Source organism: Falco naumanni, chromosome 7 (assembly GCF_017639655.2).
Source record: "Falco naumanni isolate bFalNau1 chromosome 7, bFalNau1.pat, whole genome shotgun sequence".
Lineage (NCBI taxonomy): Eukaryota > Metazoa > Chordata > Aves > Falconiformes > Falconidae > Falco > Falco naumanni.
In genome coordinates, this window is record NC_054060.1 from 45,465,474 (window position 1) to 45,489,448 (window position 23,975).

Below are 23,975 nucleotides of genomic sequence, written 5' to 3' on the forward strand. Positions count from 1 at the left end.
CTGGCAAGGTCACACGCAAACGGAAGGTATCGAGGAAATTAATAGCAAGTGGATTTTTCCCCGCAGGAAGGAATTTACAGATAGCCACTACAATTTTCCATCCTGGGATGGCATATTACACGCAGGCACCCCCCTCCCCAGATCGTGCTCAGGGGTACTTGGAAGCGGGAAAAAGTGTGCAGCAGGGCGTTAACCCAGCCCGGCGCGACCGTCTAAGCCCAGGCTGGAGTCCGAGGGAGGCGGCCGGGCCGGGCCCCCTCCGCCTGGCTCGGCCCGGGCCGGGCACCCGTACTGGGTGCGCTCCGTTGCGCCCAGCGCTGCCCACCGCGCCTGGCGGGACCCGAGGCGGGGCGCGGGGGGCACCGGGGCCGCCCCTGCTCAGCCTTCCCATTTGCTGTCATGCAGTGGCGTCACCGGGGCCCCACGAGCTCGATGCCAAAAGCCGTGATTTTCCATGTTTTTCCGGGGGAAGGTCGGGACCGAGGGGTTCGGGCCACCCCGAGCGCCAGCGCAGGGCGCAGCCCCCGGCCCGGCCGCGCCTCGCCGCAGCGGGTCCAGCCGCCCTGCTCCAGCGGCGGCGGCCTCGGGGGCTGCGTGGAGAAGCGGGTGAATAAATGCCCTCCGCCGCCTGCAGCTTGGAGGGAGCGCGGCACTTCCTGGGACAGAACACAAAAATTAAAAGGAAAAAAAAAAGGAAAAAGTTAAAGAAAAAAGAAGAATTAAAAGAAAAAAAAAAAAAAGAAAAAAAGAAAAAGGAAGGGGAGGGGGGATGTGGAACTTGGCTGGAAATCCTGAACGGAGCCCCTGCAGCCCGGAGCGGTTCCGCCAAGCCCGACGGCTCTCCCGGGGCCGTGCGAGCGGAGCAGGCCGTGGCAGCTCTGGCCCCTCCTGCCGCCGCCCCTGTGCCCCGCAGGGAGCAGGCCCAGGGGCCCGCGCCTCGCCCCCTCCTCCCCCAGCGGGCACCGGCAGCGGAGGGCAGCCCGGGTCCGGCTTGTCCCGCAGCCAGCCCCCGAGGGACCAGGCAGGTACCCGCTTTTGGTGACAGCATGTAGGTACACAGACACGCGTGCGCCTGCGGATGGCGGGCAGCACCGGCCCCGGAGCGGCCGGGCGCGCCGGGCTGCGGGGCCGCAGCGGAGAGGCAGCGGGGCGGGAGCTTGCGGGAAGCGGAGCCCAGGAGACGACTTGGGTCCCTTGCTGAAGAGGCAGCGGGGGTCCTCGGAGGACGTGGGGAGAAGAGCTTTGCCCGCACAAGCCCGGAGGGGCAGGGGCCAGCCTGGCCCCAGTCAGAGCCTCCTTCACTTTCCCCAGGAAGGAGAGGAACGGGTCAGCTCCAGTGCTCCGCAAGCCTCTTCGTGAGAGGAGGAACGTCTTTTAATAACAATAGACATTGCATAGATATTGCATGTATATTTACCCCCGAGGAAAGGGCCCGAGGGCAGGAGAGCAAAGCCCCTGCCTCGGCGCAGCCCAGGGCCCAGCCCGGTGCCCGGCGGGCGGCAGAGCCAGAGCACAAGGCGGCAGGTACAGGCGGGACTGTCGCTAGGCAAGCTCTGCTCTCGAAATAAAAAATAAATTAAAAAGAAGGCTGGGGAGATTAGCAGGAATAATTTTTCCCCTCTTTTCCCCCTAGCAGTGGTGTTATAAATAGGTCGCCTTCAGATGTCGGTCCGGTACAAAAGGAGCCCGCAGCTCTGAAGTGACCACGCAAACAAACCCAATGGGGAAACAAACCGGAGGCGGTTTCCAAGAGCAGAGCTCTGCCAAAGAGCCGGGAGGGAACGGTGTGAAAGATCTCCTCCTCTCTCTCTGTCCCCCCCGCCCTCCTAGTGAATGACCCCACTCCCCGAACCCGAACCCCGAGAGGTGTTTACTCTCCCATCGCCCGGAGGGAGCGGGGGAGGACCCGGGATGCTGGACCCGGCTCCTCGGAGTCCCGTCGTGCCTCGCCCCAACCACGCCGCCGCCGAGTCGGTTGCAGCCACCGGCACAAACCCTGGGCCGGCCCGGGCGGCCGGAGCCCCGGGAGGACGGTGGAGGCTTGCGGGTGGACACAGCGGGTTTCCCTCGGCGGCGGCTGGGAAAGCGGAGAAGCGCGTTCCTGCCTCCTCCCCCGGCCCCCTGCGAGAGCTGGGCTCGTCCCTGCCGCCCTCCCGGCTGCCCGCTCCCGCAGCGCCGCGCTGCCGCGCCCGATGTGCAGGGACCAGCGGGCACCCCTGCCTTTTCCCTGGACGTGACACGAGCTTGAGTGTTTAGATCGTACGGAAATAAAGATTTTTTTTCTTGCAGAGATCGAGATGCAGGATCCCGCCGGCTATCGCCTGCGCCTCGAACAGGGTCCTCACCCGGGAGCGATGCCCGCTCCTGTCCCGGTGGAAAGAAAACGGCTCCTCGAAAACAAGCCAGGCAGGGATGTCCAGGGCTGCTCCTTTCTCCCTGGTGTGTCGCCGGGAGAGGACACCTGGATCTCCCGGGGTTGGAGACTCAGGTGATTCCCCCAGCAGTGATTTGCCTGGTGGGAGCTGCAGTGATTTGCCTGGTGGGAGCTGCCCCCGTTTAGACGCGGGACAGGCTGGGTCTCACCTGGGCTCCCGCAGCCCTGTGCGGGAAGGGACCCTCAGGAGTGACCCCTTCCAAAACCAACAGCGACTGTACCTGAAAACGGTCTCGATATAAAGCACATATACATACGGAACTGGCAACCGGTTGCTGCTGAGCGCAGACCTTTCGGCCGCTCTTTCGCCCTTCCCTTTTGGACTCGTTTGGTGCAGAGACAGGGCAGGTTTGGGGTCAGTCGGAGGAAAAATGGCGAGATCGGGTTTCCAGTGGTGCGTGTCCCCTTCTGCCCCTGCTCTGCCGATCCTGGCTCCCGCAAGCGGGGATGCTCCCCTCGCCGCGCAGCCGGCAGCCCTCCCGGCGGAGGTGCGGCTGGACCGGGGGGGGCAGAGCCCCACCGCCGGACCCGTCGGGCGGGCACGGCCACCCCGGCAGCCCCACGACACGCAGATCCATCGCCCCGCTTAGCGAGGAGGGCGGCTGAAAGCTGCTTGTGTGTTTTTGTGTTCCCAGCTAACGGGGGCTGGGGGAAAACCCCGTCAAACTTGCTGAGAGGACTTAATGCAAAATCCAACCCAGCCAAACGCAAACCGTCAGGAAAAGCGATTCCCCCGCTATCCGCCCCCCCACCCCCCCACCCCCGCCAGATCGCCAGGTATTTGCGAGCACCCTTTTCCCCTGGTAACGATTCCCGAATTAACCTCCCGTTTCCAAGGACACAAATTGGCCATTAGGGAGAGGGGTTTATTGCGGTCCTTTCCGCGGGTCTGCGGATTAACCGTGATTGGGAACTAAGGGACTTTTCGTTACAGCTTAATGCAAGGAGGGGCTGGCGGAGCCCTCCGACCGAGGCAGACCCCGGGCAGCCCTCCTTCGGCTCGGCCAAGCTCTGTGAGCCCCTGCACCACAGCGCTTCTACAAAAAATATTATATAGATATTAAAAAAAAAAAAAAACACAAAAACAAACAACTCCTGCCCGATGCCGGAATTTCTCCGTTTAGTTTTTGTTCTTGCTGTTATTTAACTTTGTCGAACAGAAATCCCGAGGCCGAGTATAACGCTGCAGCATCGAGGACTGCCCTCACATGATGTCTTTCAGCCTGCTTCTGCGTTCGCCAAAATAATCGCTGGGGAAGTAACTGGCTGGAAAATCCGTATTTATCGCGCTCCCACACCCAAATCTGCTCCTCCATGGAGCGCGGCTGCGAGTCCGCTGCGGCGGAGCCGGGGATGCGGGAGCCGGGGCGCTGCCGGTACCCGCAGACTGCCGGTACCGGCAGCGCCCCGGCCCCCCTGGCCGCCCCTGAGTAGTTTTTAGAAAGACTCATGTGTTGAGTTGGTTTGCTCTTTATTAAGTCGTGGACAAGGGAGAGAGAGGGGGCTGTGGTGGGGTGGGGGAGTTCGAGAAGGGAGAGAGAAACGACGAGGCAAGAATTAAGCAAGGTAATAAAGAGAATAAGGAAGGCAAATCCGCTGAAAGCTTTCTTGGACCAGAAAGCTGAGCGAGCCCAGCGCTGCTCTGAGGGAGACTCGCAAAATGGTTTGAAATCTAGTAAATTAATCCGTCTCCGTCTATTTTAACGACGACCTCGCTAGAAATCCCTTCTGCATCTGGGGGGCGAGGGGCGGGGGGGACTGTTCCTGTCAGACCCAAGCTAATGAAAACGGCGGTGCTGGTCTTGCTCCAGGAGCAAAGCCCTCGGGGGTGGCGGCGACCATGCCTCCCCCCCCCCAAGCCGTCGCCCCGGGGGCCGCATCCCCACCCTGCCGCCCCGCTCCCCCCCGGCGCACCCAGATACACACACACAGATGAAAGCCACGGCTCCCCTGCTCTCTGCACGGCGGGGAGGAAGCCGGGGGGAGAAGGGAGGACGCATGGGCCGAGCCCTGGGGGGACCCCGCTGGGAGCCAAGAGCCACCGCCGGTGCCCCCGCTCCCCACCCGCAGCCGGCTCGGCCGCGGCCCGCGCTCTCGAAAGGGTTAAAGGCCTTATTTTCTTCCCTTCCCTTTCCTCTTTCTTTTTTCCTTTTTATTTTTTCTTTTCTTTCTTTCCCTTTTCCTTTCTTTTTTTTTTTTTTTTTTTTTTGACTGAAGGACTGTGGATGCAGTTTGCGTAATATCTTTATTACTGAAAACTTCAAGGTAAGCGAGCAATAGAAACCAGATGTGGGGATGGGAGGAAGGCAGGGTAAGAGTAAGTGTAAGGGGTAGCAGGAGTTAACCGGGGGAGGAGGGGAATCAGGTTGAATGGCGGGAGCGGGGGGACGACGGAAGGTGAGTATTGATTTACTTTTAAGCCCTTTTTGGGTTGCAATTGACCCCTCAAACTAGAAAGGGCTCCTGCCAGCCTCTGTCCCCTTTGCAAGTTCACCTCTGGCAGTCCCAGAAGCCGGGGCCAATTTTGTGTGCTTGGCAACCCTGTTAAAATCCCTCCCTGCTGCCCTCCTGCTTTTGATCCAGTTGTTTTACACCTGGTGAGAGCACGTTTTTAGAGGTAAATAAATAAAGACGGTCATAAACGAGCGGCGAGACGCCGCGGAGAGCTTGCCTGGCGATGTGCTGGGCGACCGCGGCACCGCAGTGTCAGGAGACCCAAACGGCCCCGAAGGGGTTAAGGGGGGGAGGCTTAAAGGCATATAGTTGCGGGGGAAATCCGTATTGCCTTTAATACAGAGGAGGGGACCGCGGAGGTGGGGGTCCCCGCAGCTGGGAGCAGTGAGCAGGAGAGGGCCGGAGCGAACCGAGCGTGTCGCGACCATAAAAACGTCCCCGGTGCTTCCGCCTGCGCGGATCCCACATCCATCCCTTCGTGGCCTTCATGTCATCTATTTGATTTTCGATTTTTTAATCATAAAAACTTTTGGGGTTGGTGTGTGTGGTTTTGTGTTTTGGTTTTTTTTTTTTCTTTAATGCAAAAGATACGACCTCCACCCCCCTCTGCTTCCACACACCCCCATACACATACACACACACCCCTTCCCTGGGCCCCCTCCCCTCCACTGTCATCATCTACATAGTAATTGGGGGAGAGGTCTCTCTTCTTTTTTTTTTTCCTTTTTTTTTTTTTCTCCAATGTGTTGGGGGGGAAGTGCGGAGAAGAGCCTCTTTAGAGTGTAGATAGTTTGAAGGGAGAGACGGAGGGCAAGTGTGTGTGTGTGAGAGAGAGAGAGAGGGAGGGAAAGAAAAAGACCCCTTTTACTGTGCGAGATCTTAAGGGGGTTTGGAGATCTGGTCAGCTTTCAAGAACATCTGAATCCTCTTAGAGCTCCCTGGCCCAGCTGTGAGTGTGTGTCTATGCGAGAGAGAGAAAGAGAGGTTCCTGGTGCCCCTCCAAGCGCATTAAGGACACTCGGGCCTTTTAATTTTAGGAATGAATGCTGATACTTGTGTTTCTTATTGTGATCCGGCTGCCATGGATTCGTACTACAACGCAGCCTCCCAGGGCACAGAAGGCTCCTCGCCTTTTAGGGCATTTCAAGCAAGTGACAAGTTCAGCCCTACTTTCCTGGCCAGCAAAGGACAAGGCTTTGGTGACAGCAGCACTAAGTGCCGGAGCCGCTACAGCCAGCAGGAATGTCAGTCCCTGGATGGCAGCGTGCAGGCTCCCGGCTCCGCCGGGACTCCGGCCTCCTTTAACAAATACCCTCCGCAGCAGCAGCCGCCGCACCTCTACATGCAGCGAGGCCCCTGCAAAACCCCCCCGGAGAGCAACCTCAAGCTGCAAGAGAGCAGCGGCCACAACGGAGCTCTGCAGGTCTCCTGTTACGGTGAGTCCTTGGCGTACGGCGCGGGAAGCACCGCGTGCGACACCGGACAGAGACGCCCGGGGCTGGAAAGGGCCTCCCGGGGGAGGGAAAGGGCTGTTGGGAGGGTGGCTGCCCGGCAGGACAAGTCCTCCGGGGGTCAAGGAGACCTTGCCCCGCACCGGCCCGCCGAGCAGTGCTGCCGGCCCAGAGCGGCGCTCCCCGTCCTGCCGCGGCGGGGGCCGCCGGGCCCCCCGAGTACCTTCCCCCGCAGCCGGGGCTGGAGCCCGCCGTGCCCGCGGGAAGCCGCCTTTCCCCCTGTCCCGCTTTGCGGTGGTTGTAATGGTAATTTCTGAGCGGGGCCGATGCGCCCCCGCAAAGCGTTGGCTCTTGAGCAATGCAGGGAAATCCGCAGTAAAGCGGGAGAGAAACAGAAAGAGAAAGAAAGAGCGGACCGCCGGGCTGCGCAAAATACTCTCTTCGGGGACCCTCTTCCAGAGGGAGAATTTCTGGAAAAGTTCGCCGAAATCTTCACTTTCCGCTGTAACGGTCTCCCACTCTCCAGGCTCTCACTTTCTCCCCTAATTGATTTCTGCTCGGCTGCAGATAACCCACTCGCATCCTCTCCGCGGGTCATTAGCGGCAATTAAAGACACTCCCTTGCGCTGGCGCTCGGCAGGACAGCCTGGAATGGGGTCGCTTTCCAAGTCGCTTCCGAACGCGCGTTTAAAAGGCTTTTTCGCGAGGATTCTGCTGTATCGAGGCAATTAGGGAAAAGGAAAAAACCAAAACAAAATACACCCCCCCCCCCCCCAAAGCCACAGTAAAAAAGCCAACAACCAAACAACTAAATCCCCCACAACTATTTTTCCGAAGAAAAGGGAAGTGGAAACGAAATTTCTTCCTCTCCCTCCCGGGGAAAGCGGGACTGCCCCGGCCTGGATTCAGCGGGTCGCTGCTGATGGGGGGCAGCCATGTCCCCGTCCTCAATCCGCCGGTCCACCGTGACCCCGCCGGGCAGGGACAACGACAGGGCCGTGCCGGGCTCTCCAGGGAGCCCCCAGGACGGGCGGTCACTGAGGAGCGGGAGCGCGGGGAAACCGGGAGAGGCCCGGGTCAGGCCGGCGATTCCACCTCTAGGCTCTCGCTGTCATTTTGGGTGCCCTTTGCTCTTTAGTTCCCCTTTCCCCCATATCTAGACTCAAAAGGAGGCAGAAGCGCCTTTCCCCTGCCCACCGCCCGAACCCCGACATGCCGGACCGCTTTCAGGCTCCGTCGGTCACCCGCTGCCTGCAGCCAAGGTGTCCCCGCACCCCTCCCTGTCCCCGAATCTCGGTCCGCAGACCCGGTCCCTCCCCACACAGGTGACTCCCTTTCCGGGGAGAGGGCGTTCAGTCCCGGCCGCGCTGCCCGCTCTCCACCGGGCCGGGCAGGGGTCATCCCTGTCCCCCCACCTCGGGCGGCGCTCTGCCCGGCCCTCACCCGGTGGCACAGCCCGTCTCCCGCTGGTGTTTTTCCGCCGGGCCGCGGAGTGGGGCAGGAGGGCTCCGGCCGGGGCTTAGGCTGGGGTTCTCTCCCTCTCCCCCGCTCCCTCCGTTCCCTGCCCCTTTCCCGCGGACGGACAGTCCCGCGACGGCGCCAAGGGCCGCTCCGCATCCGCTGAGGCCTTCTGTGGCCAGGCCGGGCCCACGAGGAAAGGGCACGGTGGGGCCGGGCAGCCCCGCGAGGACAAGCACGCTCTCCGCTCCCTCCGGGCGAAGTGGGGGCGCAGGGGAGCCCCGGTGCCTTCCCGGTCCTGCCACCCCGTCCTGCTAACCGGTTGTCTTCTCTTTGTAGGTTGCAAAGCCCAGGGCACCGGCTTAGCCTGTGATGACACATTACAACCCCCGGCAGAGGCACACGAGTTTATCACTCTCCTTAACACCGCAGGGGTCGCCCCCTCCCGCCCCGTTCTCCCCCCGCCCCCGATTTATTTCCACGCGGGGCTCCGGGCTTGGCTCCAGCGGGAGCCCTGCGTCGTCGGCGGGTGGCCCGGCCCGGCCCAGACCCGCGATCGGTGCGAGCCCCTTGTGATGTGGCTGGGGACGATGGGCTGTAATAAAAGACACATGGATCCGCAGGGATAATTAGTAGCAATAATAATAATAATAATTGTTAATGATTGAAGAGAGAGACTCGCTAATAATAGCCAGATCGGGGGTTCGCAGAGCGACTGCAGCACCCGTAGGCGCCTCTCCACCTTCCCCCCAAGGGCTGAACGCACCGCGCTGGGCGCAGGCTTTGTCCCGGCTCCAGGGACCGGGATTACCACCGAGTCCGGGTAAATGCCTTCGGCGTGGGTGAGAGCGGGCACCAGGAGCGCCGTCCTTCTGCTGCGCAGCGGGCGGGACGCAGGGCGGGTGGCCAGTTACGGGAAGGTCTCGCTCGGGGAGCGGGCAGCTGCCCGCTGCCTCCCGCCGAGACCGCGGCCGCGCCGGTGCCGGTGCTGCCCGTGTGCGCCTTGTGCGGCCGGGGAAGCGGCGCGGAGGCAGCGGGGGCCGCTGGCTCCCCGCGTTCCAGCTTGCCCGGGACTGAGAAGGATGCTGGGGTGGCGGGGCGCCGTGCCCCTAAGTCCCTCAATTTTAAAAACAACACCTCCTCCCGCAAAAGAGGGGAAAACCCACGCAAAACTCTAGGCCGATAAACCGGCAGGCTCTCCCGCCGGGCAGTGAGTGCCTCAGCGGCCGGCTCCCCCAGCCCCGCGCCCGGAGCTGCAGCGGGCCCCCCGCCCGGGACGCTCCCCGCACTGCCCGGGGGACGCCGCTCGCCCCCGTCTTTCGGCTTGTAGAGCCCCCGGGAGAGCCCGGAGCGGAGCGGCGGGGCCCGGGCCGGCGGGAGGCACGGCGGGCACGTAACGAGCCGGTGGGAGAGGGTGTACCCCTCATTTTTTTTAAAAAAAAATCATTTAAATTCTTTAATAAAGAAGTCGTTTTGAGTTATAAAAAGCCCGTGCCTGCCATCTATTGCTTTCGGCTTCTATTTCTAGATCTAAGCCTTTCCATTGCATTGTAAGGATAAATATAGGCCAGGGAGAGCTGCTGCCGTAAATACACGGCGGACACGAGCGGCAGTCGCCGGAGCGCTTCCAGCCTGGCTGCTGGCAGGGCTGGTGGCACCGGGCGCCGGGCTCCGCTCGGCCCTCTCGGAGCGGCGGCTGCCGGGCTGGCCCGGGGGGGTCCTGGCGGGGCTCCCCGCCTCCCCGCCGCTCGCCCCCCCTGCCTGTGCGCTGCCGACAGGCCGGCGGCCTCGCACGGCTTCCCCCGCTGTCCCAGCCGTAAATCGGGGTACGGGTTATCCCGCAGCCCAGCACCGGCAATTAAAGCCAAAATCTGAAATAAAAGCTCTAAGAACAGCTATATATATCTTGGCTTAGGAGGGGAAAAAGCTTTCGAATGATTTATGTGCTGTAGTAATCTGACTTGCCATTTCTACTGTGTGGAGCTGAAGGAAGTTATACGTCTTGAAACATATGTATACATATACACACACAAATATATATGTATATTGCTGTCTAGAAGGACGGGCTGGGAAAAAAATCCTTTGCGGAGTGAAGGCGAATGTGATGGGGATGTTTGCTCAAAGGAAACAGGAGAAAGGAAACAGGTTTTCTCTAATAGAGGAAATTCTTTAAGTGCCCGGTTATGCAAATAACGACCATTTCTATTATTTAGCGAGCAAATAAAAAGTGCAGCCTAAAGTGCGTTATTAGCAGAAGTGCAGAAAGCAACTGCCGTAGGAATCAGCGGCTCGCTGTGTGCTTTTTCAAATTGACAGTTTTAATGCATTTTTCCTCCTCCTCCTCCCCCCAGTGCAATGTAAACTGCAGGCACGGCAGGAACGAGCTCGCTGGCGGTCCCCGCTCCGCCTCCCAGGAGAGACCGCTGGCTGCCAGGCGCTCGGGGCTCCCCGGGAGCGGCGTGGAGCCCCCGCCGATGTCGAGGGGCTTTGCAGAGCTCGCCGTGCGCCGGGGAGCGCCGGCGGCATCTGCCTGCTTCCCCCGGCTCCGGCCGCAGGCCCCAGCCCGGGGCGAGAGGGGGTACCCGGGGCCGTGCGCTCTCCCCGGGATTCTTGCGGGGCGATGCCGTGACCCCCGCACCGGTGTCTGGGAGCGTTACGGTGTATCGTGTGTTTCCCCCGCCCCGCTGTGCATCCCCGCAGGAGCGGCTCCGCCAGCGGCCCGGGATGCAGAGGGCTTTGGGAGTGGTCCTGGGCTCCGGCGGCCGTCCCGGTCCTGCCTCCCCTTCCTCTCCCTGTAGCTTTGATCTGGGCTCCCGGCCAAGCTCCTTTCCCCGCGGAGAAGAGCGCCGGCGGGGTGTGCTCGGCCCCCCGCGCACCCCGGCGGGGAGAGGTGCGGGGGTGCGGGCGGGGGCGATGCTGCTGCCCTGCCTCCCGCGGGGGGCAACAGGAGAGCGGCAAGGGGAGAGGAGTGCGGGAGAGAGGCGCGGGCGGGGAAGGGCAAGGGGGGCCGGGACCCTGGCGGGCACCCGGGGCGGGAGAGGTGAGCAGAGGCGAGCGGGCGGCGGGGCCGGCCCCTTCCCGGGTGCCGCGGGCCGCTGCCCGGCCGCGCTCGGCCGCCGCTCCCGGCGCGCTGCTGACGCCGCCCTGGCAATCGCCCTCTCTTTCCCACAATAGGGCCACCAGATCTGCCATTCAAGGGCTCCGGCACCCTCCCAGGGAGGGGAGGGAGCTCTCGCCAGGAGTTTGGCTAAGCCTCTGTTTGAACAGGCACTCGGAGGTGCGGGATCTCCTCCGCGGGAACCTGCGGGCTTTCCTCAGGGAGCAGGAGGCGAAGGTAGGGCTCACGCCGCTCTCCCCGGCTCGCAGCGAGACTTACTCGCGGCTCTTCCGAAGATGTTTTGCGCGTCTCTTGACTTGGCCGGTCCATCTGGCTGGAGGCTTTTATAGGATTCCTGACCCGAGCTGTTTATAACGCTCATGTGTCAAAGGACCAGGAGCCTCCCTTCCCCTGTATTCCTGCCTCTCCCCCCTTGCAGGAAGATGTCTTTTCGCACTGGAGCTGTTTATTTTCGATTTGTCCGCTGCTGATGGGGATTAACTCCACTTTGGCCCTACGCTTCTGCGGTGCAGGCTTGTAACCCCAGCAGGACATTACCAGCAACAAGGAGGGTGTGGAAGGAGAGAGAAAGAGTCTTAAAACTTTTACTAGTCTCTGTTAAAGCAACACAGTGCGAAGCAGACGAGAAAAATACTGATGGGGAGAGAGATTTGGAGATGCTTACTGAGTGCGTCTTTTCCTAAGGGTTTGGTGTAGGAGTCCTATTAACAATATATGCCGATGCCAGATAGCGCAAATGAGCTGTGTGTGTGTTATCTGGGGCTGCAGGCTGTTTATTTTGTGCAGCCTTTTGAGTGTACATTCAGTGTGGTTGCATGACTAACTGGCTGGAGTGATTCACTGGCTGCTTTATGGGTGACTGCTCAAAACAAGTTGTGAATCAAAAGAGATTTCTTTGGCTGTGGTTTCTAACCTCCCAAGTTAAATGCACTCAGGGTTTAAGGGGAGCTAATGTGCGGACTTCAATCCCTCAGACCTTAAAGATTTATTCCTTTTCCAAGCCCTGCGTTCAAAGTCATGATGAGTTTCCCTTGTAAGAGGGAGGTGATGTCTGGGAGGCTCGGAGCCAAGGTCTGCTCAAAAGGACATCTTCAGCTACAGCCCTGTCCATTTGGTCACCCTAGTTCCCAGCTCTTCAGCCAGTTTTGCTCACTGGAGTCCTTAAGCCACTTCATTCGGGGCATTTGGGTAGCTTTAGCAATTCTCAGGTAAAAAGCATGGTGCATCGTGTGGCAGGAAGAGACTTTTCTTCCCATTTTGCAGCTGGAAATATTGAGACTCAGAACCTGTGAGCTGCTTGTGCAAGGTGAAGCTGCCACAACTCAGTGGCATCAGTGTGACCTTCCCAAGGCTCTCAGCTGGCTGGAGGAGGAGCCCACAACCAGAGTCAGAAAACTCACAGAGCAGAGGTCCTGTGTTTCATTTTGGAGGGGAATGAACTTAGTGTTTTTGACAGCCAGGTCTTCATTTGGTGCAAGAAGCTGTAGCAATTGGTGTGTTCTCGTATGCTCATGTCTTTCGGTACATAAAATAGGCTTAACCTGGCAATCCACATTAATGGTTTAATCTTTAAAAATCAACTCATCAGGGTGGGCAACTTATACTGGGCAACACAAGACATGGGTTGGTCACTCCATTTAAAAAAATTCTGAGAAATGCCTGCCCTAAAAGTTGTATGTTTCTGAGGTATTCCTCCTACACATCTGGAAAAAAAAAATCTCAATTGTTAATCAGCTTGGAGAGCATAAGTCTAATATCTTCATGTAGATACTTCCAAAGGGAGAAGAGAAATAATTCTGAATCAGGAGAAGCCTGAGCAGTAATGTAGCTAATACAGGACCCCTGTGACTCAAGAAACATTTATTAAGAGAGAGATGGGAACATTTCATATGAATAAAGTGTTAGAGTAATTTACCATAGTTAGATGTCTCTCAGCTGCCTGAACTTGTAAATTAAAGTTTGTAAGTAAAGGAAAAAAGCTACTTACATATGTTAGATGAATGTCCTCCACTTTATTTTCTGTGTAAGTTCAGATGAATCAATGTTATTACACATACTGGTGAATCTGCTTGGCTGTGTTTTCATTCATGTTTGCAAATCGTCTTCGTATTTAGACTGTCACATACGCAGACATGATGTGAAAGAGCAATTGTGATCACCACGATATTTCTAGGGTGATTTTTTTTGATGAGAGAGAAACAGACGGGTCAGTGAGGAATCGGGGAGAGGGGTGGGTGGAGGAAGGAACAGAGATGAATGAGAAGAGGCAGGGGAAGAAGAAGAGGAGATATCTTGGGTGACTGATGAGCAGTGGCAGACTCAGCACTAATATTGAAGGTGGCCTGCAACTGATTTTATGGACTATGTAACTATGAATCCACCAGCATAAAAATTTTTCTCTCTCTGTTGAGAATAGCTGTGATTCAACATGTAGTAGCTGCTATCTTCAAGTTCCAGCAGGATTTAGCCATTACAAGCTGGTATGTCATGAGCTGTGGCCTCTCCTTTTCTGCACAGATCAAAGACCATTGCATCGCCTAACTCAACAGTTAAACGGCTATTTACAACTGATCATTCTTTTCTAGTGAAGATGCAGTTTAAGGGTTTATCCTGTTGCAGTTAATCTGCTTGCTGGAAACAGATTGTTGAATCAGTATTATTTCTAAATATACTCTTTATTAGCAAGAACCGTGTTCATTAGCTGCAAGGCAAGTAGGTTTTCAGCTGGTGATGGAGCCTGGAAGGTAAACTGGTTTAGTTGCTGATAGACATGCTGTATGCTGAGGCTGGGTGAAAACTCTGTAGGGCTTATGAAGATAGCAACTGCCTTTATTCAGCGAAAGTCTGAAAACACTATGAAACCAGAAGGAGGGAGTCACCAGAAAGTCGAGGCTCACCACAGAAGTACTGTCAATGGGAAATGAGGGACCTGAAGACGAGACAGAACAAACATTTTTGGCAAGCTTCTGTCTGGGGGAAATGAAAGAAATGTGTAATGTCTCGAAATAACTTCTATCTGATTGCTGTTGTGTTTAGGGAGATAGGGCTTTGTGTGCGAGCACTGCTGCATAAAAGAAATACCTCAGGTCTCATCAGGTCCTGCCTGTAGTGGAAGCTGCCTCCTCAGGACTTCAGATGTTGGCTGCCTGCTTCAGTTGGGAGTGGTAACACTGGTGTCAGGGTAGGATGCAGTTTCCAAAGAGGGAAACGGGGAACTGTATTCATTCTTTTGATGTAAGAGGAATCAGATAACAAAGGTGCTTGCAGACATCTAAACTAATCAGGAGCAGTGGAAAGTGAAAGGAATTCACACCAGTATCAAATCAAAACAAAACAAAGTTGTAAACTGTGCACAGGGTGAGAGGGCAATATAGGAAATTTTCCCAGAAAGGGTCAGAAGCAATCAGACAGTGCCCAGAGAGATCCAAAGGCCCAGCTGCAAGACCCCGACTCTGCTGGGGAACGCATGTGACACAGGCCAGAAGGTGTTTTATGAAACAGGGGAAATGGGAAAATATTATTCAGCCTGAAATTTAAAAGGAGGCCTGAGCCACAGCAAGGTTTTGGAAAGAATAGAAAACTATCTCAAAAAGGAAACCAAAGGCTCACCAGGGTACCAGTACCATCTCTGGTGTTGGTCTCAGGCTGTTTGGGTCTGCCAAGCGGGGCTTGGGTCACCCGTAGGACTGGCCATTTCCAGTGCCTGTGCTCTGTAGTGCAAGCACAAGGGAGGCCCACAGCATCGGATTTTTCCAACCCCAGCAATGCCACTTGAGAAAGGACCCCATGGGAGGCTGACACATGTCTGTTCCCATCATGTGACTGGCTGGAAAGAGGAGCCGGGAACAGCCTTGCCCTGCAGCGCTTGTTCACAGAGAAGAGCCTGAGACCAAACGCTGGTGCAGGGGTACGTTCTGTAGCCTGGATCGCGGTGTTGGTCTTTGGTTTATCAGGTCAGGCTCTGAGACATTCTGGAGCACCATGTGGTTCTTTTCCAGCCTTCTCTGGGATGGTGCATGCCCAGACCTCATCCTGGAGTGGAGTCAGGAGCACAGCTGTGGCAAGGACCCATACCTGAGAGCTGAGAAGCACTGCGTTATAGACATAACCTGGCTTATCAAGATTTGGTCTGAACCTCGTAAGCAGATTGGAGCCAGATATCAGTCTGAGCTAGACAGGACACAGCCAAATGCTAGAGGGCAAGAGGAAGAAGAGACCCACCTAAATTGGCAGAGGACCTGCAGACGTTTTGTGTTCCTCACATCTCCAGATGCCAGTGAGGACTTCCAAAATAAATAGCCGATGGACCAATTGCTAGACACTTAGGCAGATTGTGCAAGAGGCCAGAAACGCTCCATGAAGCTGTGGGATTTATGGCAGAGCTTAAATATTGCATTTCAGCCCTTGAACAGAAGTCGGAAAGCTTGTTGCTTTATATAGGTGTAAGGTCCTGTGCTAGAGAGAAGAGTATTTCCGTCCAGTTCATACCACTTCAAGCTATTAGGAAAAGGAACTTATGCAGGATAGAAAGCAATGGGGGATTATCTACAACATCAAACATGAGTGCAGCAGCTCGGTTAAGTGCGGCTCTGGTAGGGAAGGGAAATATCCACAGAGAGGGTTGTTATAAATATACGGCTAGTCAGGACAGAGCCTCATAAAAGTCTACTGAAAGGCCCAAACTCACCTCAGAAAGCAAGGGGAACTGAAGCTGCACATGCAAAGCTGGGTGATGCTGGTTTTAAATTAGAGTTGAGGCTGTAGCAAGGCTTTGTGGTGCCCAGGGCTGGATATTAAGTTGGTGTTCAGAGAACCCTGCTATTCCCTTGTAGCCTTTAATTAGTTTGCTTTTGGGAAGGGTACTTTTGTAGCTGGTTTTACTGGAAATCCCCTTTACCTTGGCCTTGGTAGCAAAAATTGGAGTTCTTGGTTGAATAACCTATTTGCCTGCATTTGGCAGCGGTCCACTTCAGAGAGAGGGCTAAGCCCAAGCAGCAAGAGAGGGGTTTATCGCCTGTGTAATTTAAAGGCATCGCAGGTGCTCATTCAGATACTGCCGTTGGTAATTAAAACTAGACAGAGAGGGAGATGATGGGATAATCCAAAATGGAGCCACCCCATGGGTATGAGGGGAGGCAGGGACTGGGGAAAGTGTCCTTGATGTGCAAACATGCATACGGGAGACTGGACCACTGGGATCCAGGAAAATGCTTAACATAGTATAAGGTGGGAGATGAACGAACACTCAGCATGTACATCACTGGCTGGGACCTGGGAGTGAGCACCAGGGCTTTCAGCCTGAAGTGTTTTCCTTTGAAGACATGGCTCATGTGAAAGAGAGGTTTGGGCAATCTGCAGCGCCTGCCTCCATGGGCAGGCCCCTGAGCTGTCTCTTTGAGCTTGCAGCCAGTTCTTGGACCTCCTCTGTTGTCCTGGTTAGAAAAAAAGGCCAGCAAGAGCTTTGCTGTGTAATGTATTAATCAAAGGGTGCTTGTGCCTTACTATTAATAGATAATATCTGGGATATGCCTTACTAGGTTCATTTTGGTTTCCATAGTGGGTATCTGGAGGTGAAAATGGCGTTCATGTTAGCACAAGTCCATAGCGAACTGTAGCATGGGTCTCCCATCACCTGTGGAAGGCAGCCCTCCCTCGAGAGACCAACACAGCAGGTATTGCACAGCCAGCCACCCTGTCCCTGCATTATAGCTGAGGATATCCTGGCGTATGGTGAAATCTTTAATAGGAACTAGTAATGTTTTATAAACAGGCTGTCACGAGCTTGAGGCTGCTAATCTGAAATTGAACTGTTGAATTGAAGGTGAACTGTTGAAAAGAGGCGTAATGCTGACCAAACGTTCAGCCCGGGGTGGCCAGGCAGCACTTCCCTAGTGCCAGGGGAGCATGGCACTGTCAGCCTGCCTGGCCTTGCAGGGCACCGGTTCTGCTGCTGGAGGCTCAGCTGCAGACTTGCCAGGATTACAAAAGCTCCACATGCTCCTTCTGAAAAGAGAAAGCTACCTCCGTGGCCGGAGGAGGGCAGCTGGGCATTTTTGGAGCTGACGCAGTTTCTGTTGAACACAGCTGAGGCTGCCCGTGGGGTGGGGATAGCACTGACACGAGCCCATAGTCACCAAAGGCTAGTTCTGCCAGCACCTTGTTCAAATGCCTTTTTGAGGGCAGACACCTCCCTCAGCTGGACAGCGAGAAAAGATTGAGACTGCATCCTTTTTTTTCCTCCTTTCTTTCACAACCTGCAGGAATGAAAACATTCTTGCTTCATCCAGTATATATAGGTTCTCAAAAGCAGAGGTCGAGGAGCTAGAACTGTCCCTCAGAAAGGCTCCCAATATCAAAACAAGGTGTGATTGAAAAAAACGACCTCATTTGGCGACCGTGTCAGCTTTTCAGTATAGACTTTCTTCAGACTAGCGACTCAAAAGCTCTCTGGTCATGGTGGGAAGGCTTGGAATTTAAAGCCTAACTGTTGTATAGGAGATGGGGAAATAAAACAATGGGTGATGAGTACTCATGAGAGCTCGTTACACCCAAAACACTCAGAAAAGAGGTTCTGGGGTTTCATTATGATGTCAAAACCGTTGGACGTCTTGAGCTTGCAAAATTCTTAGTCAAGCCAAGAGAGAACTGGTTTTGACAAAAATGCAGATAGACGATGGAAAATTACTACAGGAAATGTGATGCATTTCTTGCATGTGTTGTATTTCAAAAGTGGGTCCCCAAAGATGGGGAGAAACCCTACTGAGCAGTGCCTCCTGGGGACCTTACTGCGAGTCATTGCTGTTGATGTTGTTGGGCCTTTGCCTGAGATGGAATCTGCCAGACAATATTTGTTGGTAGCTATGGATTTCTTTAGAAAATGACCTGAAGCTTACCCAAAAAGGAACCAAGAGGCTGTGATTGCAACCAAGCTTCTAAGGGATGAATTTTTCACCATATTTGGGGACCTAGAGATGAAGAGTGTGCAACAGGACAGAGGCTTTGAGGCCAAAGTGTTTCAGCAGGTTTGTCAGATGTTAGTAAATGCAGTAGGAGATACCCAGCATCCTATGGATGGTGAAGAGGGGAAGCTTGGCTGGTGCTGGGAGGAGACATTGAACCACTTGCTTGGCCTAGATGCCCCCATTTACACTGCCTGGTCTCCCAGTGTTGCTCCTCAAGGCATTGGTATCTAGCTGCCCCATGTCAGCATCTGCGAGACTACAGTGTGTTTTGCACAGAACCAGAAACTGATGAGGGGGCAACTGAATCATCCCCCTGATACTTTCCAAGAGAACGACAAAAAGACCAGGACTGATCCATCCCTTTGTCTATTCTGTTGATTTTAATGACTTAGAGGAGTAGAAAGGGAAAGTGCAGTCTGATCCCAGTTCTCCTTTTCAGACACTAGCCAGGAAACATAGCACACTCCTTGCAAGAAGTTCATAGATTTGGGCCATTTGATGTGCTCTGGTCCGGCTCATCTGGACTCTGCAAAAATCAAGTGGCAGGGCTCAGTTTTTTCTAGAGAAAACCAAATGCAAGTATTGCCTCAGGCAGCATGCACGTTCTCTGATGTAGGCTTACGTGTGGAAACCTGGCTGATTGCACATCCCATGGAGATGGGGAGATTAGGAGCCCAAAGCAGATAATCTGTGGTGTGTAGCAGTGACCACATACATGCATTAACACATAAGAGCTCCAGGAGGAGTTATGAGGGAAACTGAGTGGGTCCCAAAAGCCAAGAATACAGCTGTGGATGTTAAATCCGACAGGAATTAATTCCCTACTGGAGAAAAATAGGGAATGGCCTGGTTTAGCCTACAGATTTCCTTAAAACTAAAAACTTTGCTGAGAACTCCTTCTCAGGGGGTCAAAAGGAAAGGGAGCAGCAGCTGAAAGCCTGCAGTGGCATCCCAGTGGGAGCACAGTCAGTTTGGGTTGGCTCTATGGAAATGGCCCAACAGAAAAATGCAATATGAGTATGTAGGTAGCTAAATGGATTGCCCTGACACTCTTCCTCCCTGTATGTCTGATATGAAGCAGGTCCATGGGTCTGGGTTCTGCTGGCAGGAGGCTGAGCAGGGGGTGGTTTTGCAGGGGTGCCTGGTGATGGTGAGTGAAGCAGTTCCCTTTTGCTCAGCTCCATGCCAGAAGTACTGACACAGCTGTGTGAGCATGGGCAAGCCAATGAAACCGGCAGATGAAGGCACCGAATACTGCTTGAAGCACATCCAGAGCAGGCTAGGAACACCCGGAGCAGGGGCCAGGGGTGAGCAGGGGACCCAGCAGTGTGGCGGTGTTAGCAGCGTAGCACCATGGTGGAATTCAGCAGGGCCCATTCCTTGCCCTGTTGTCTCCTGCATGAAGGGATATTGCACTAGGCCACCCCTTCCACAGCCCCAGCTCTCCTGGCAGAGCTTTCTCCTTGGGTCAAGAACCATTAAATAAAGAGATGACACACTGGCTTCCAGCCTGTCCCCGACTGGCAATAACCTGTAGAGCTTCTTACTGTAGCATCTGAACATCTACTGACAGGAGACGGAACACCCAAGTTTTCCTTTCTGTTTATGTCAGATCATGTTCTTAACAAAGTTACACACACAAACACACACATATTCCCCATCCCTCTCAGCTGGGAGTTATTTTACAAAGGAGTGAGTTACAGGGGAAGGTTATTTAGACTAGCATGTACTAGTTTGAATCAAATTGGACTGTATAGTAGTTGTGCTAGCCCTGTTTATAAGCCTTGCCTTCGTCAGCTGTGGGAGGTGTCAATGGGGAAGAATGGTTTGATTTAAGCTGATTCGGGTAGCTACATCCTTGCTTTGGAAAACAGAGGACACAAGCTGCAAATACTCAGAGTCCCTAATTCCAGGCAAGCCTCTCAGTACTGGCAGGTGCAGCACAGGGGCTCTCTGACCCCCTCTTTGGGATGGAGAACTTCCACAGTTGCCTCTAGCACTAAAACCTTGTCTCTAAAACCCTGGCTTGCTGGAAGCTACAACCTCGTAACCGTGTTCCCTGAAGGAGTTTTGTAGTTTGGAGCCCCATTATTTACATCTGTTACATCTGACTGTATAACTTCTCTTGAGAGTGTTATGAACAAAATGAATTGCAGCAGAAATCACACATTCTTGTACAGGCATGTTTGCCTCTCATGAAGTTTGCAAAATCACGACCCAGTTGTATGGTGAGCTAGTAAATCTGGGAAGGCAGTGTGTGGGAAGCCTGGTCTGAGATGAGAAGGAAGGAGACAGCAGCGCGCTGCAGCCCCCAGCAGCTTTCCTTGCAGATGCTCTGTGCCCGAGAGCTGGGGATGCTTTGGGAAGCCGATGCTGAGGCTGAGGCCAGCCGGTGCCTTGTGGCCCCACTAATGCTGCGTGTTCGCAGACATTGGAAACTGGTTATCTGTTCTTCCCAAATTTCATTCTTCCCAGACCCTTGCAGACAGGTGTACTTCTAAAGAATGGAGGAAGACGGAGCGGGTGGAAAGGGCCCTCGCTTACTCTCAGCTGGGAAACTCTGAAACTCTATGTACCTTTCAGACCGGCGCTTGTGACATGTATTGATTCCAACCCACGTTTTATGATTGTGTATTTTATTCTCCTTTCTAGGCCATCCTGCCTACAGTCACATTTTCCCACGTGCTGTTGAGGCTTCCCATTGCTTCCCACCCTGCTAGAAAAGGCAACTTTTAAACACGGAAGCTCTGGTTGTGGCACTGGTGTAGGGATGGCGTCTTCTTTAGGCAGAGACCTGAGCTGGGGGCTGTGTCAGGACACAGACACCCTCATGTAAATTAGAAATCTCCCAAAACAAGGGCTCCCCTAAGAGAGTATTTTCAGAGACAGGGGGCATGAGGAATGAACTCCCCCTGCATTATATTTGCAAATTGTAAGCAAGGTATGATTTTTCAAGGTCTGTCTGGGACCCAGGAGTGTTGTTGGGATGATGTTGGTGAGTAATCTTTGGTCAGCAGATTGTGTGTGTGCGTCAATCGGTGCAAGGAGTAGGCTGCTGGAAGGTGATCTGTGGTGGTGAGTGGTACACGGTAGACACATGAGATAAGAGTTTTTTCTGTTCCCTGGTTGGATGATCATCGTTGGCAGAAGTAGGATTCTGGGGTAAATACTCCTTTTCACGAGTTCCTAAAGATGATTTCTGTAAATATTTGCTAATGTTTACTTGACATTTGCAGTCACTCATGTCAATATGACCCCATCCAGGAATGTTAACTCGAAACAAACACAAAAGTGGGCATGAGCTCAGCTGATGTGGATACAGTTTTTAATTTAGGCTGATTTTCATGGTCATCATCTTTCACGTAATCATCCAGTTCTGCTGAGAATTAGTTGTGCTCTGGGAGCTTCACTGTTTCCAAGGCTCATGATTTTTTTGTTCTCTGTTAGGAAGTATGTTACCAGAGTCACTGTTGTTTGTGTTAACTGCCTGACACTTCCTACCAAAATCCTGCCTCCAGTTGCTTCTAACTTAATCAAAACTTAACAATATGGCCTGAAAGCTCCCACAGCAGTTTTTTGCCTCTGGCTGTTTTTATAATACTTTTTTTTTTAAAGTTCATCTGAATCAATTAAGCTGTTTCCAAGAATGTAGCTAAAACTAAGCACATTTTTGTTTTCTCCAGTTTAGAAAAAAATCTGACAGTGTCCTTTTTCATAAGTTCTGGTGCACTGTGCTGTGGAGCAAGATCATCAGACTTGCAGTGGAGCTGGGCTTTGGGTAGAAAATGTGCTTTGTGCCTCTCCTCTGAAATATTATCTAAGAACAAGCCTTAAAAAGCTGTGGCTCTCACTTGCTCAGTAGCAACAGCTTTGATTTTCACACCTAAACACACTGCAAGATTTCCCATGTTCTGGGCATGTTTCTGGCCAGGTCTGAACTCACTCTTCTTGCAGTGGCCATTTACCCCAGTAGATGGTCCAGCCTTTCTCGGACCCAGGCAAAGGAGGGGAGCACACTGGTTGATGTAACTGCAGACATGAGAGAAGCTGTATCTGGGAAAGCAGCAGAATGCTGGGATAAGAAATCTGGATGTGGCAGCAACTTGGTCTGAAGACTGGGGAGTGTGTTGGAGTGAATGGGGTCTTAGGACTGAGTGGCCATGATACAAAGGTATTGCATGATTCAGGGCATCTGAGAAGCATAGCTGAGGCCAACAGGACCTTCAGCTCCAAGCTGCAAGAATATTAGACAATGTTAAGTGCTCTTTAAAGCTTAGGCTTAGATATCTCAGAGTGGCTGTTGTGCATTTGGTGGCTCTCTGTCTTGGTTTGCCATGGGTACAACATGAGCAATAGTGGTGCCTCATCTCACTGGGCTCGTTGTGGCTCAGGCATATCTCTGTGACGTTCTGATATGACTCAGTGAATGCTGTGGGAAGCCCAGAGGACACTGCTGAACAGGGCGTGGATGTCATGCAGTAAGTAAGGATTGCCTTCATATGTTGGATGATGAGAAAAAAATGGAGAACTGTTCACTGGGGGTAGGGGTCCAGTATATATCATCTGATGACCCAGAAAGCAAGAAGTATGTTAGAAAATAAATAAGAGGAAAGGCACAAAAGCCCTTCACACAGCGCTCTCACTGCTCATCTTCCTGTGTCTGGTAGCTATGTTTGGTCCCAGCGCTGGGCGTAATCATGGTGCTGAGCAGCCAGGGGTCACCCACAGTTGGCAGAAGCAGTCCATTAGTGCCAGTGGAGCCACACCAGTCCGGGTGCCATCCACAGCCACAACAGAATGAGGGGGAAACATCTCCTGTTCAGTCTGTCCCCAGAAAAAGTTGGTCCCAGAATGGCTTCATAAAGAAATTCAGTGATGGTGAGAGATGCATGTCTTGGCCTGGTTTGGTCACCACCGAGTGCAGTGACCAGACTCCAGTAACTTCAGTGGTCAGGGCTGAGTGGCTGGAGAGCACGTGCAGGGTGGGCAGACACTGTGGGAGTGTGGCTCACTGGGCATGTGCAGCCTGGGGAGGAAAGTGAACCACAGAGGCAGAGAGAAACAAAAAGAAATTCTCTTGGCTTGTGCAAACCTACTTCTGTTGTTGTTTTATCCCCCCTCCTCCTCGGTGACAGTTAAATGTGTTGCAAGGTGAAGCAGTCCCCAAGTGAAATGAAATCCCCTTTCCCTTCTCTGACCTTGGAGTGCATAGCGCTCTGAATTACTTGACAAGCACAGTTTACCCTTTGAGCAATTCACAACTCCCCCTTCCCAAGTAAGAGCACACTTCTGTGGATTTTTTCCTTGCTCAGTACTAGCTAATGGATTTTTTTTTTCTTAACAACTGTCATTTGCCCTGCCTCTTGCTATTCTCAGCTCAAAATGAAAAATGTAAGTTGCTAGCTGCAAATACTATTCGTTATTAATTTACCAGAGGAATCTTGGGCACATTCATCCCAATTTACTCTTAGTGTCTCATTATCAATAAACCTTTGCCTCACTGCTTCTGTAAATCATTTTCATCCCTTTCTTTTGTAAACCCTGTGGTTGGTCTCTGGCACAAATGTCTCATGAGAGTAATTGGCCAAGTCATGTAGTATGATTTTTACTCCTTGATAAGCTGGCAAAATTTCATTAAAAGGAAATTATTGAACTACACATAGAAAATTTTTTGGAAGAAAAAAGCATTGTGCTTCAACCATGAAGCAAGCAGGGTTTCCCAGTATTTTCCAGGGCATAGGCTTGCATCAGCGATCGGTATCATTCAAAAGACTTACATTAACCTGGCTCCTACAGGCAACATGCTCCTTCTCTGCTGTGATACAAGGGACATCGACCTAACTCTCCAGAGATAAAAGTGCACTAAGCTGGAGGTTACATTTTGGGGCTGAGGAGAAATAGGGGAGAGTTGCAAACATCTTCTCCCTCCTCCTCATGGCCCCAACAGAAAGAAATGCAAGGTGTGAGAGTGTAGCATCCCACAATTGATGGTGGGCTCCTGCTGGAGGCTGGAACAGTGTTGGTGGTTCCCCATCCTTGATGGCTGCTCTTCATGGCAGATGCCAGCGGTGAACATAGACCTGGAGCCAGACTGGGGT

General features: G+C 53.7%; 1 protein-coding gene across 1 annotated transcript in view; it reads left to right on the forward strand.

The window, feature by feature from the left end:
* Positions 1–5,927: 5,927 nt before the first annotated feature.
* ALX4 (ALX homeobox 4) overlaps positions 5,928–23,975 on the forward strand; it is a 39,710-nt gene continuing 21,662 nt past the window's right edge. Inside the window, exon 1 of the mRNA XM_040601947.1 lies at positions 5,928–6,324. Within this exon, the coding sequence (XP_040457881.1) occupies positions 5,928–6,324 (397 nt within the window). The remainder of the gene's footprint in view (positions 6,325–23,975) is intronic.